The sequence below is a fragment of the Gopherus flavomarginatus genome, chromosome 5 (assembly GCF_025201925.1).
Source record: "Gopherus flavomarginatus isolate rGopFla2 chromosome 5, rGopFla2.mat.asm, whole genome shotgun sequence".
Classification (NCBI taxonomy): Eukaryota; Metazoa; Chordata; order Testudines; family Testudinidae; genus Gopherus; species Gopherus flavomarginatus.
This window is the reverse complement of record NC_066621.1, coordinates 91,369,853-91,382,991: the sequence shown is the minus strand read 5'-3', so window position 1 is coordinate 91,382,991 and position 13,139 is coordinate 91,369,853. Positions and strand designations below refer to the sequence as shown.

At 44.0% G+C, this 13,139-nt stretch overlaps 1 protein-coding gene across 1 annotated transcript in view; it reads right to left on the bottom strand.

Moving 5' to 3' along the window:
• The window catches only part of GALNT16 (polypeptide N-acetylgalactosaminyltransferase 16), a 112,438-nt gene extending 101,916 nt beyond the window's left edge, over positions 1-10,522 (bottom strand). The window contains exon 1 of the mRNA XM_050953518.1: positions 10,110-10,522. Within this exon, the coding sequence (XP_050809475.1) occupies positions 10,110-10,304 (195 nt within the window). The 5' untranslated portion in view covers positions 10,305-10,522. The remainder of the gene's footprint in view (positions 1-10,109) is intronic.
• Between the last annotated feature and the right edge of the window lie 2,617 nt (positions 10,523-13,139).

Here is a 13,139-nt window from a genome sequence, read left to right as displayed (position 1 = left end):
CCCAAAGATCTGAGAGCACTTAAAAGACATTCATGAACTAAGCCTCACACCAGCTCCATTTTACAGATGGGGAAACTGAGGCCTAGTCAGCCTCTCCTTTAGAAAGTTATTTTATCTATTACAAAGGTAGATGCTAGTTCCAACCACTGAATTACTTCCTATCTGGTATGGAAGCTCAGTTCCATAGAGAAAGACTTGGACACAAATAAGAACAGTAAGCAAGTTGCCAGAATATTTTTTCATGCTCGGCACAACTGACTCTGTTTCTTTTACTCCCTTTCTGCTATGCTGTGTTTTTCCAGCAACGATAATTAAGTCATATTTCAGAGCTGGAAAGCTCCTCAACACTGACAGCCACAATACAGCTCAGTTAAAATGGAAAGAATGATTTTTTTTTTCCTGTCCTGACTTCATCTTCAGGCATATGGCAGTTCATATCCTCCTCAGGTGAGCATCAAGAGGCAGGATCCATGCTTCACTTTGCAGTGCTTGCAAGCAGATCTGGTATTTCAGTGTTATTACATGTAATGACTATGCTATTGCAGGGTATAGCTCTTTAAAAGAGCCAAGGATTTGAGAATTCTCCCCTTCACCTATGCTCCATCCAATCAGGATTGTAGGGCAAACTGGAAAGCTCCGGACTCCAGTGTGTGAATGTGTATTACCAGGTTTTAGTCCTGTGATCTCTGATGGGGGCCATTTTGCAGACTGAGGCAAAGACTATCAGGAGAGCCTCACGTGGGAAGTGGCTGTGGATTACTGAAGCACTAGCTGCCTAAACCTTGGAGCAAGTGATGGATGTGTTCCCTAACCCATACGCTCCCGCCCACTTTGTTGGAAGGGGTCAGAGCAGGGATCATCTTTCTGTTCTGTGTTCATACAGCACTTAGCACGAATGGGTCCTGGTCCATGGTTCGCACTCCTAGGCGTTGCCAAAATATAAATAATAAGTAGAATGTGGGGTTAACTTAAGGAGCACCTCACCTTTGGCCTCACCAAAAAATCATGCCACAGGCAGAGCAGCATGCTCTCCAAGAACAGAATATTTGTAGAACCACCTAGCCACTTGAATTCAGAATTAAGGTACTGAGGGATGCCCTCAGACACAGCTGACAGGATTTTTTTTTTACTATTGTTATGGGTTTGTTTTGTTTATTTTACTTTAATTTTTTTAAGCCCCATGTGTGCCACTAGAACAAATTAAATATGAAATCATTTTCTGCCATTTAGGCAAATAGCATTCCCACAGTTACAAAATGTAAACACTGTAAATAAAATATAAAGCTGTCAAACTCTTACAGAATCTTGCTTGTGCAGTAACACTCCCAGAGACGCATTTATCAACCATTCTTATTCTACAGAGCTGGCATAGCTCACCCACCTGTGGTTTGTGAGAAACATCCAAAGGACAGCAGAAACCACAAGCATCGTGGGCCTTGCCACAACAGGAATATATACAACAAACCTTAAGTGTTAGAGGCCTTGTCCGCTGAAGTGAATATCTGCCTACAATAAACCACAGACTTCATGGGCCTTCCCATGAGGTAAGAATTTTCAACCACCTCTGAAAAGCAGCCAGCCGCCTTTGGGATGAAATGCAACACTCATAGATCTGCAGGACAGAAAATGTAGTATACTTTATCCAGCTGAAACCACAAGGAGAATTTAATTACACAGATAGATTTAGTGTTCTGCAGAAAATTCTAGTACCTCTACTCTTGCAAAAGATGCCATAGAAACATTAATGACTAGGCCTGCTCAGGGACATGTTTTCACATCTCACCAACATCACTCAAGGCCGCCCAGAAGGGGGGGCAAATGGGGCAATTTGCCCCAGGCCCCGCAGGGGCCCCCACGAGAATATAATATTCTATAGTTTTGCAACTTTTTTTTATGGAAGGAGCCCCCGAAATTGCATTGCTCCAGGCCCTCTGAATCCTCTGAGCAGCCCTGATATCACTGGACTGAGCTCTGCAAGCTTAGAAAAATGGATCCTTCAGCCAAGGGAGTCAAAGTTCTGGGGATGGAAGACTGGTATAGAAACTAGCTTGAACAAAGACTGTAGCTTGTTAAGTCAGGTCTTAGCCATTAGAAAGTGTATTTGATTTTATCTATTTGTAATCCTTTCAAACTTTAGTTCTTCTACTTGGTATCACTTAACCTATGTCCTTTTGTTAATAAATTTGTTTGTTTTTTACAATAAACCAGGTCAGTGCTGTACTTGAAGGGAAGGGGGTATTTTCCCCAGTTAATTTAATAAGCTGTGATGTTCTTTGGTCTCTTTAAAGGCTCAAACGGATCTTATTATTTCTCTGAGTGTTCCTGGAAAGGGCTGGACACTGCAGAGCATGTGGATTTGGGAAAATTTGCTGTTGCAGGGTCCATCTTGCCGGGGTAACCAGAGTGGGACTGTGGTATTGTAGGCAGGCTGCTGGGGTCAGAGCGCTGAACTGGGGCTGCTTAACTCACCGACACTCAGTGCAGGCTTGTATGCTGGCTGGAAGTGTCCAGACAAGACAGTTTTGGCAGCACAGCCTTTGGAGGCACTCAGGGCTATAGGGCAGGCAGTGACACAACCTCTCACAGGTCTGGACTGAACTCCAGAATATGACAGTACCTGCACCAGCAGCACAATACTTCTTCACGCACTGGGACACTGGTCCCATCCAGTATGCAAGGGAAGAGCAAAACCTACTGAATCACCAACGCAACTTCTTGTGGCATCTGGATTTTTCATGAGGGTTTTCCATTAGCATTTTGCTTTTCCAGAGGGGTCTCCCAACCAAGTATTAAACAAGATAGACCAGCGGTGTAGTGGTAGAAGAAAAAAAAAAAGAAGAAGTGGATGAAGGAGAACTAAACTTTTTGGTGCTCCAGACTGGACCATGGTAAATGCCATATTCCTAAAATGAGAAGTTGGTAAACTCTGTTTACAGACGCTTATCCACAACTACACTACTGGAATAAACCCAAAGAAAAGAGGGAAATGCTCTTGTGAGCCTACGTGTATCCAGGGAAGAACCCCTTCCTCATATCCAGATGATACAGGTATTCTGTGAAGGACACTAGCAGAACTATCGGCAGCAGAGTTAGCCACACTATGGACAGATCAGTTTACATTCATCTAGGACTTGGACTCTAGGGATGGTTCTCATAGAGCCCTAGGACTTCTGGTGAATCAGCTATAATAAGGAAAGAATTTGAGATCTGAACCATAGGTCTCCATCAAAGCAGGCCAGGTTCTAGAATGTGGACTGTGTGAAGGCATGTAGGTACTAGCCGAACAACCACTCCTGCAAGCTAGTTTTAGCAAGACCCTCCTTCAAGCCAGTCCTTCATTCTCGCATAAGGAAGAGCCCAAGAACTTTGCAACATTCCTCTTTACTTTAGTGATGCAGGAGGAGAAATAGTTTCCTGTGGGGGAAAAAGTCATTTTTAAGAAAAACACCAATATTATGAGGCATTCAAAGGTTTGCACAAAAGCCTGAACTGCTTTGGATTCTCTCCGAATCCAAAGTCTGATCACCTACTTTGTAGAGCATATCTTATACAAAAATGCAAATTCAATGAACAGTCTTTAAGAGATCAAACAGGCTGGCAGGGACTGCCACTTTATGATCACATACAGATGCAAATCAATTTGCATCAACCGAGAGTGGTAGAAGAAGAAACTTGGTTAACTTCTTAAACCGGGACAACAAGGCAAATGATTGACTATGGGATGGTCAGGCACAAATTAACTAGGAAGAGTAAAATTCTACAGAAACCAGATTTCCCCCAGCTCAAGAGGATGCTTTTATGAGCTGTGATATATCTTTAATGATTAGGTTCTACCTCCTCAGCAGCACAGCAGGACATGAAATAAAACCTGTATTTCACGAGCATGGTAAAGTGCCACTACAGGGAGTTCTTTCTCTTGCAGTTATTTTATTTATTTATTTGGGAGCCACCTGTATAGCCATAGCTACAACACTGAAACTGACAAGAACTGTCTCCAGGCAGGCACACAAGCCTAGGGAGCCCAGTGGGATAGAAACCTCTGCAGAATAAAAGAGATCACTTATTGATCCATGAAAGATGCAGTTTATCCCAGTTGTGAGTGAAATATCATATCTGGTTTTGACAGCAGCAAATGGGAAGGGCGGGGGGGACATATCCATTCCACAGGACTATTGGGGAGCTCAGGAGCACCAGTAAATGTCAGCTGGAAATAGCTGGTTCAGACATGTGAAGTATAAGCGTATCAGAGTTTGAGGGTATCAGATCTAGCAAGAGGCTTTTTAAAATGCACACACCCACTCTATTTCCCCAATAGTGTGTTAAAATAAATAGAACTGATTATCGGTAGCGTGGCTAAATTGCAGTTAAATGTATCAGGATCTGAAGGGTGTAAAAGGATAGTGCAAACAGAGATGGAAGAAAAGAGGCGAATGATTAGCCCATTGAAATTCAGGTGTAAGTACTGCCAAGAACCCTTTGATCACCCATTTTAAAGCTTCTGTGTAAAGGAAACCTATGGGGAGCTGAAGACAACATCCCACTGGGGAGAAAGAGAAAGGAGGGCACGTTTATTGGAATGTTGTTTTTCAGAAAAGCCCAAATGCTGCAAAAGAGAGAACCATGTGAGCAATGTGCAGGAGCCCCAGGGCTACTCCTAAGAAAAGTACCATGTTTGTTAAACAAAAAAGATAAATATCCAGGACTGTGGTATTTGCTCCTTCTTTGAGAGATGAACAGGGAGTGCTTGTTGGCTCAATTCACCAGCTGATCAGATTCTGATTTGTTCTCAGCCTGCAGTTTATTAAAAAAAAAAAAACAAGAGTGGCCAGAGAGAATGTATTTTGGGTGAATTTTTAATCCTCCCCATAGTAGTCTGGGTTGATCAAGCTGTAGGTGGGTTACTCCAAGGAGGGTTGAAATTCACCCCCAATCTGTACCCAGGCAGCAGGACTGCACCTCACTCCTTTCACTGCTGATCTTTCCGCCTATGAGTCAATAGCATCCACTGCCCTTCTGGGTCACTGATGTCAGATAAGGATGGATTCCCACGGTTATCCCAATAACTACTCTGTGCTAGCTTGTTTGGGATTGGTGCTGAGCTCCCTCTACAGCCTCTCTAGGGATGCCGTGATCCCCTTCATGCAGCTGTTTCATTTTCACACACCTCATCACTACACAGCGGTACAGATAACTTTGTAATAACTGCATGTGAGTGAGCTTGCCACTTTGGATTCTGTGGGCTGTATTTAAAAATTTTATTAAAGTAAATGCTTGAGATGAAATATACACAGGTTGCGAGGGAAGGTACTGTACATCTGGGGTCAGGCTTGGATTATAGGGGGTTATAGATACCGTTTGCAAGGATGAAAAGATACATACATATCGCATAACCGGCATAGACCCAGATTGCGGTGCAAGGGTTTTTAAAGTGTCAGTGAATAAGTGGGCTTGGGTTCACCACCCATGGAATGAATAAGAGGCCCTATTAAAGAGTAAATGTAACTCAGCACTGAGCATTTGCCTTTGGCTCTTGGGCTGCATTTTGGGTTCCTTATCCTAGGCCTGGTCCACACTACACAGTTAAATCGATTTAAACAGCGTTAAATCGATTTAACGCTGTACCCGTCCACACTACAAGGCACTTTAAATTGATTTTAAGGGCTCTTAAAATCGATTTCTGTACTCCTCCCCAACAAGAGGAGTAACCCTAAAATCGATATTACTATATCGATTTAGGGTTAGTGTGGACGGAAATTGAAGTTATTGGTCTCATTCTTTTACTGTAGCTACCCAGAATGCATCGCTCCGGAAATTGATGGTAGCCTAGGACCATGGACGCACACCACCAAATTAATGTGCCCTAGTGTGGATGCATAAAATCGATTTTATAATATCGGTTTTATAAAACCGGTTTTAGTAATTTCAATTTTATGCTGTAGTGTAGACGTAGCCCTAGAGGAACAACCACCAGCTATTTGCAGATCATTTGTGGTCTTTGGAGAGGGAATTTGGAGAGCCAGACACACAGGAGTTGAGTTTTGCCTGTAACTATGGCTATGTCTGCAATGGCAAGTGAAAGACAAAACTTTTGTCGTTCAGAGGTGTTAAAAAAAAAAATCTACCTGAAAGACAAAAGTTTGCATAGGTGTGAACAGTGCTTTGTCGGCAGGAGAACGCTAACGTCGCTCGCTCGTTGCAGGTGGAAGTTTTTTGTGGCAGGAGCACTGACAAACAGCTGCTACACTGTGCGCCTTTTAGAGGCTCGGCTGTAGCAGCCCAGCTGTGTCACTAAAAGCTGCGTAGTGTAGACATCACCTACAGCAGATTTTTACTAGTCCATCTACATGTTTATTTTGAAAGGGACAACAGCTTTGCAGATGATTTCCAAAGCTGACCTAGTCAGTATGTTCATTTATTTTTTTTAAACCTGAGGAGCTAAATCTGTTGATTTCAGTGGGATGAAACCAAGGATGACTTTTGTTCCAGAGACGCCAAATTTTAAAACTTCTGTGCCTAGAACGGGGATTTGAGTGTCCAACGCTATGTAGTCTAAGGTATTTCTTGGAGACCCATCACTGTAGCACCTGACCCGCCACTAATGATTAGGGTTGATATAGAGATTTCCACAGCAGACTCAAAATTTTAGGCACCTAAGTTTGAAATTCAGGTTCACATTGGCCATCAGAAGTCAGGCTGTTATTTAGTGGCCTTGCTACGTGCTCATTCTCCATTTAGTCAGCTGCAGGTTTTACCTGGAGATATTTTTATTTTCCTTCTCAAGAGCGGATAAAAAGAGTCCCGTAAAACCCCCAAAGGCATTTCCATTTTTTAAACATGTCATTCACCTGGGATTTGCAATGGCACAGAGCAGAACTTCTCGACTCACTTGGCGGAAGAAGAGATTTGCAGACAAAAGCAGTAGAAAGAGGGGTTTAAAACTACAAAACAATGTGTTTCCACAGGATCTTAATCACATTAGGATGAGCCTCAAACAAATCCCCAGATGCCAACCACAAAAACCAGAGATATATCTGGATCTGGAGCCAAACCATGTGGCTTACCTTAACAATTCTATAGTGGGCCAAACCAAAACAGTAGATTTAAACACCCTAGAACTTTGGAAAAGTTAACAGCCAATAGATACACCTAGTAAACAAATAATGTTGACATTGGTTATTATGCAAAGTAATTAACTCCTTAAGGAGATCAGAGATGAAGGCATTACAGACCCAGGAGCACCTGTTTATATATTAATAGCTTCTGTTCCTGTATAAAAGCAACTAAAACGGCACATTTTATATGCCTTGAAAAAATCACAACCTACGCCAAGTGTGCCTAGGAGAGAGCCTGCTGGAATGCATGTCAACCACCCTGGTCTCCAGCTTCTCTGCCCACAGATCTTCCCCCTCCGACTCCAGACTGGCTCCTCGGTTATTCCTCCGCCTCACCTCCTCCCAGAGCTGTCTCTAGCAATCCAATGAGAATGCTACAAATGGGACTGACTGCTTGTTATTCACATTCCATCACAGGAAAGTCCCGTTACTCTCTCATTGTGGTGCCAAATCAACAATAATGCCACCGCACGGGGTCATATCAGCAAGAATACGGCATTTGATTGGCCTGACTCTCACAGCAGCAGACAGAACATTTTGGAAAGTACACTGTGTATATAATATATTTGAGAAACGTGGTCACTCAGAAGATCTGACTGCTTCCATTCTCCCCCTTCTTGTACAAACTGATCATTGCAGAGGTCAGGAAGGAGTATTCCATGTACAGCACTGCACAGTCAGTCAGGTGGGGTTTCACTTTCCTTTCTCCCATTACCTATTGGCCACTACTGGAAACAGGAATCTGGAGCAGATAGACTAGTATGATAGCAAATCCTATGACCCCAAATACAGAGAGGAATGGGGAGGCAGACAGCAGCACTATCCCTCTGTATGAATGGGTTTGGGACAGAAGCCCAGGTCAGGCTGACCCATCCCTATTTTTTTAATGACAATTTCTGTGGTACTCCACCAATAATGCCATATTTTAATAATAATGACTACAGTTTATCATCACACCATTTGTGTATGTCTATGAGCTTGTGCACATACATACCACACATTAGTAATATAAGAAGACTTGGCCCTTCTACAGCACCTTCCCTCTGAGAATTTCAAGAGGCTTTGCAAACATGAAGGCATGAAGCCACACAACCCCTCAAAGAGGTAGCTAAGTCTATATGATTTCCCTCATTTTACAGATGGAAAAACTATGAAACAGGTAAAGTGACTTGTCCAAGAGCACACTGGCAATTGAGATCTCTGTGGCCCAGCTAGGAACAGACCCCAGGTCTCCTGACTCCTAGCCCTATGCCTTCACCACATGACCTTTCCTATAAAGTTCCTTGGTTGTAAGGCAACATACAGAAGTAAACCTGTGGAACTCTTTGCCAGAGGATGTTGTGAAGGCCAGGACTATAACAAGAGTCAAAAGAGAACTAGATAAGTTCATGGAGGATAGGTCCATCAATGGATATTAGCCAGGATGGGCAGGGATGGTGTCCCTAGCCTCTGTTTGCCAGAAGATGGAAGTTGGTGACAGGGGATGGATCACTTGATGATTACCTGTTCTGTTCATTTCCTCTGGGGCACCTGGCAACAGCCACTGTCAGAAAACAGAATACTGGGCTAGATGGACCTTTGGTCTGACCCAGTATGGCCATTCTTATGTTCTATATTATCTATATATACACATATACCCTACTTGTTAAAGCATCTCTCATTGTATGATCTCATAGTGTTTTATACACATTAATAAATTAAGCCTCATGACCCCCATGTGATGGTTACACACTAGCCCTAATTTAAAGATGGAGAAACTGGGATATTGGCCAAAGTTACAAAGTAATTCACTAAGACAAGACAAGAATCCTGGTGTCCAGACTTCTGCTCTAACTATTAGACCATGCTGTTTCTGTTCCTTTCCATGTCTGTGTAACCAGATGATTCACAGAAAAACATAAACAATGACATCTTCCCATTTCTGAGCAGTCTTACCCAGGTTACCACTGAGAATGGGCTCAATGAGTTTTTTATTTGGTTACTTGTATTATTTCTTACAGCAAATAGCAGCTTTTTATTATTATTACCTTGTAGCCTGAAAGAGGAAAAACCGAAAGAGCCTAATGGTTCTTATCTCCTCGAACACAGGGATAGCAGAAGCTCTGTTTGACCCACTGCCAAACTCCTGGACATCCCCAGGAAAAGCAGAGGGCAGGTCTTTTTGATACAGTGCCTCAAATGGGGCCCAGGGGTCAGAAATCAAATAGGTGGGAAGCAGGGAGCTGGTCTGGGTGTAAGAGGGATAAACCAAGGCTGCCTACCCCTCCTGTCTTGCTCTGAGCTCAACCAAAATATGAGTATAACAGCAGAGAGCTTCCTCTGGCTTAATTCACCAGTTTTAACTTCCAGGCTCACACATTGTGCTGTGCTCTCACAGTAGGATGTACAACAACTAATGGATGATGCAGATGAGACCACCAAACCCGCCACATGGCAGTGTGGGTGTTGCAACATTATTCCCCGGGGCCCTGACCCTCACAATCCTTCCAGAGCAAGGATCATGGAGCCCAGGACCTAAGAAACTGTTTTCTGCAAATGCAAATCCTTCTGGCCTCATTTAAAACATGCAGCTTGAACACAACCCAAAAACCCTTCACGGCTGTTTCATCCACCCCTTTTTTAGCCAAAAAGGAAATCCAGCTCCCAGCCAGAGAAACAGACCCTGGCCATCCTGTGGACACGACTTGCAAACACTTTACATTCAGCGTTAGTCTATTTCTCCAAGTCTTTTGGATAGTGCTCCCCAATTGTAAGCGCTGTCATGGTTACAAGCCAGAATGCTAAAATAAATATAAAGAACCTCATGCAAATCTAACACCTCCTCTAATATATCCCCCCCCATTCATTCACCAGCCCCCACCAATCTCTGACAAACTAGATTAATGTTCCAGCCAACACCTCACCCGGCAGCAGCACCAACATGCAATGCAATTTCCCTGCAACAATCGCTGCTGAAGAATTAAAACGTAATCCGCTCTGCGAGCGTGTCTCACTTACCGTGAGGGGGATGGTCCCATCTTCCCTGTGGCTCTCCAGCCTCGCAGCTGGTCTCTGCCCGTTCCTGCCGCTGCTGCTAGGAGATCTGCTGGATGCTGCTGAATGAGGCTTGTTGTCCTGCCATAAGTAATAGAAAGTGCCCAGGATCCAGGCTACGGTCAGGATTGCAATGGCATTAGCCCTGATCCTCCTCATCCCGAAAGGCTCAGTGGAGCCTGATAAACTGGAGAAGAGGTTGGGGCTCAGACGAGAGAAGGGTCAGTACTCTGTGTAAGGGAGGTGGGGGAGAGGAGGGTGCTGGTGACAGGATTCTCCCTCTCTCTGGCTGGCTCTTCCAGTCACAGCTGTTTGTTTTAGCTCTGCTCTCACGCCTCAGTCCTGCAGAGCAGAAAAAGGGAGCGAGATCCTCAGGGTCCTACTGCCCTTTGCTCCACAGCCCACAGATGTGATCAGACGCACGCGGGAGCCGGGCCCCTAACGGTGCCAGTCTTGCATTGGCCGAATGGACCGAACGCGCTAATGGGGCGTTTCCATCCCGAGTGCTGATGATCTCTCAGCGGCCCCTCTGGAGATCTTGCAGTGGGCGGAGGAGTATAAGCTTTTGTTTTAGTGCTAGTGTTAGGGGACATGAGAGCTAAGAGTTAATTATCAACTGCAGAAGAGGGAATGTATGTGTGTGTGTGGGGGGGGTATTTTTGCATTTATGGGTACTAGGTCGTGCCCTACGATTTGCACAACATTCATTTCAGGTAACAATCGGCTGGAGAGAAGGTGCCTGGGATCCATTTCAACATACAGCAAGACATTTCCCTGGAACCAACACAAATGTAGGGTCCCTAGAGCAGAGGACTCTGTCTCTCCTGGTCTGTGAGTCCAGCTAAAAAGAGAAGAGAACTAACCTGATGTCAAATAGGTTTCTAAAGGGACCTGAAGCTGACCAGTGGTTACAGATGGAAAACCTCTGCCCTACATGCCTTTGGCAAGTAATGGTGCTGTCAGTGACTCACACTCCTCTCTCTGAGTCAGTGCTGCCTGAGCACATGCCCAGCATGACGATAGGGGATGCTGCACGGCTGGACGTGCTGGCTTTCTGGGGAGACATGAAGCCGTGGTCTTGAGAACTTGTGGTCTTCAGAGTTCCATTGCCCTTTCGCAATAGTAGGGATTCAGTCCTTGCGTCCTGGTCAGGAACCACTGTGGGCAGTTACACTCTGCCTTCTTACATTGCTCTTTCAGTTTCAGCTGGATCCAATATTCTTCTTCAGTCTGTGTACTAAAGCGTTGGGTGGTGTTTCTGTGTCCTGTTGAACTTCAACTGCTGGACCATCTTTGAAAGATTTTCTTATTACTAGGTCCTGCAATTGCAGTTTCAGGTAGCAGACTGGTGATCAGACAGGTGATCAGACATGAGTTTAGGGATCTTACCAGGGATTGTGCTAGTCACACTGTTTTTATAATATGGAAGAACATTCTTAAGCCTCTATGAAAGGTACTGGACAGTCTTCTTTGGCAGCCAATTAATAACCCCCAGTTCTCTGAGCCCTTCTGGAGTAACTTTTATGGATTGTAAGGTGAACTCTTCAACATAGAGATAAGACAGGAACATTTATTTCCTCAGAGGGATTAATACACACACAGCATGCTCCAAACTACAGGCCAGATCCCTTCTCCCATGGAAAGAGCATAGAGGATAAGCTTTGTAGAGTTTTCCTGAGTTCTGCTGGGAGACATTTGAGCAGACCTTGACTCCCTCCTTCAAGCCCCCAGAGATCCCCTTTGCATAGTAAACCTAAGCCATTTTGCGGGAAAGGCTGCTAGTCTCTCTAATCATGTCCATTGATGAAGTGGCTAGTCTATGCCATACAGACTTTTATACCTCACTCATTACTGTGGTATTTGACAGAGGAGGCCCAAGGATCAGAAATATAGCTCCAGGTTGTATCAAGAGGCAGAAAAGGGGCATCCACAGGGCATAAGAGAGGAGGACAGTGCTGTACAGATAGCAAAACACACTGCCCTCCCTGCACTAGTATATGCTGGTGTGGATGGAGGTTGTGCAGATAATAGAAGTCTTTGCCCAATTCCATCTTAGCTTTTGCTCTTCTAGCTGGGAGCATCTCTAGAGAAAGGCCAGCCATCCCAATACTGACAGGGAGGAATGTTTGGAACCAGAGAAAGCCATCCAACCCAATACACCTGCCCTGGTTTAATTTAAGTTCAATCAACCTTCCTGCTTTTTCACAGCACACTGCTTATCCTCTCCCTGGAAACAAATAATTTAGATTCCTCAGTCAGCTTCCCCAGTAACTGGTTTTTTATGCCAATCATCACTTAAATTGAATGGCTCCATCAGATTACCTCTACACTCCTCAGCCATCATTTTCACATCTCCTGATTCTGACCCTCTCCATAAGGTGACCTCTCTGCCTTATCCATCTCTTTTCTAATCGCAAAACCTTCCATTACGTCATCCTGATGTCTCCTATTTTCCACTCAGAATAAACCCAACTTTCTGAATCTCTCCATAATTTAGATTCTTCAGTGACAGTATCATTTTAATAACACTAATCCCCTTTCCATGGCAATAATCTCCTCTTGGGAAAGATATCCTGCACTGTATTCCATATGTAAGAGAAGATCTACTAAGGCCGTATTCAGTCGCCGTTTCACCACTTATATTTTGCTAGTATACTCTAGCAGTTTGCCATCTGTCAATTTGCCATTTGCCAATAAATCTAGTACCTTGTTTGTTATTAAAATACCAATTAGTTTTTGGGTTTTTTTAATCCCACAAATTGGGCCTGACTCTCCACTGCCTTATATAGCCATCTATACCTGTGCTAAGTGAATGTAAAATGCTACCCACTGTGTAAGTGAGTAGAGAATTCTAATTTGGTGGTTTTGAACAGCTGTGAGTGATTACAGAAGGGAAAAAGACAGTGGAGAACTAGACCTGTTTTTATTGAGAATTAACAATTGCACAATAATGTACTGAGTTGGTATTACTGACAGCAGGTTTCGGGCCATCCA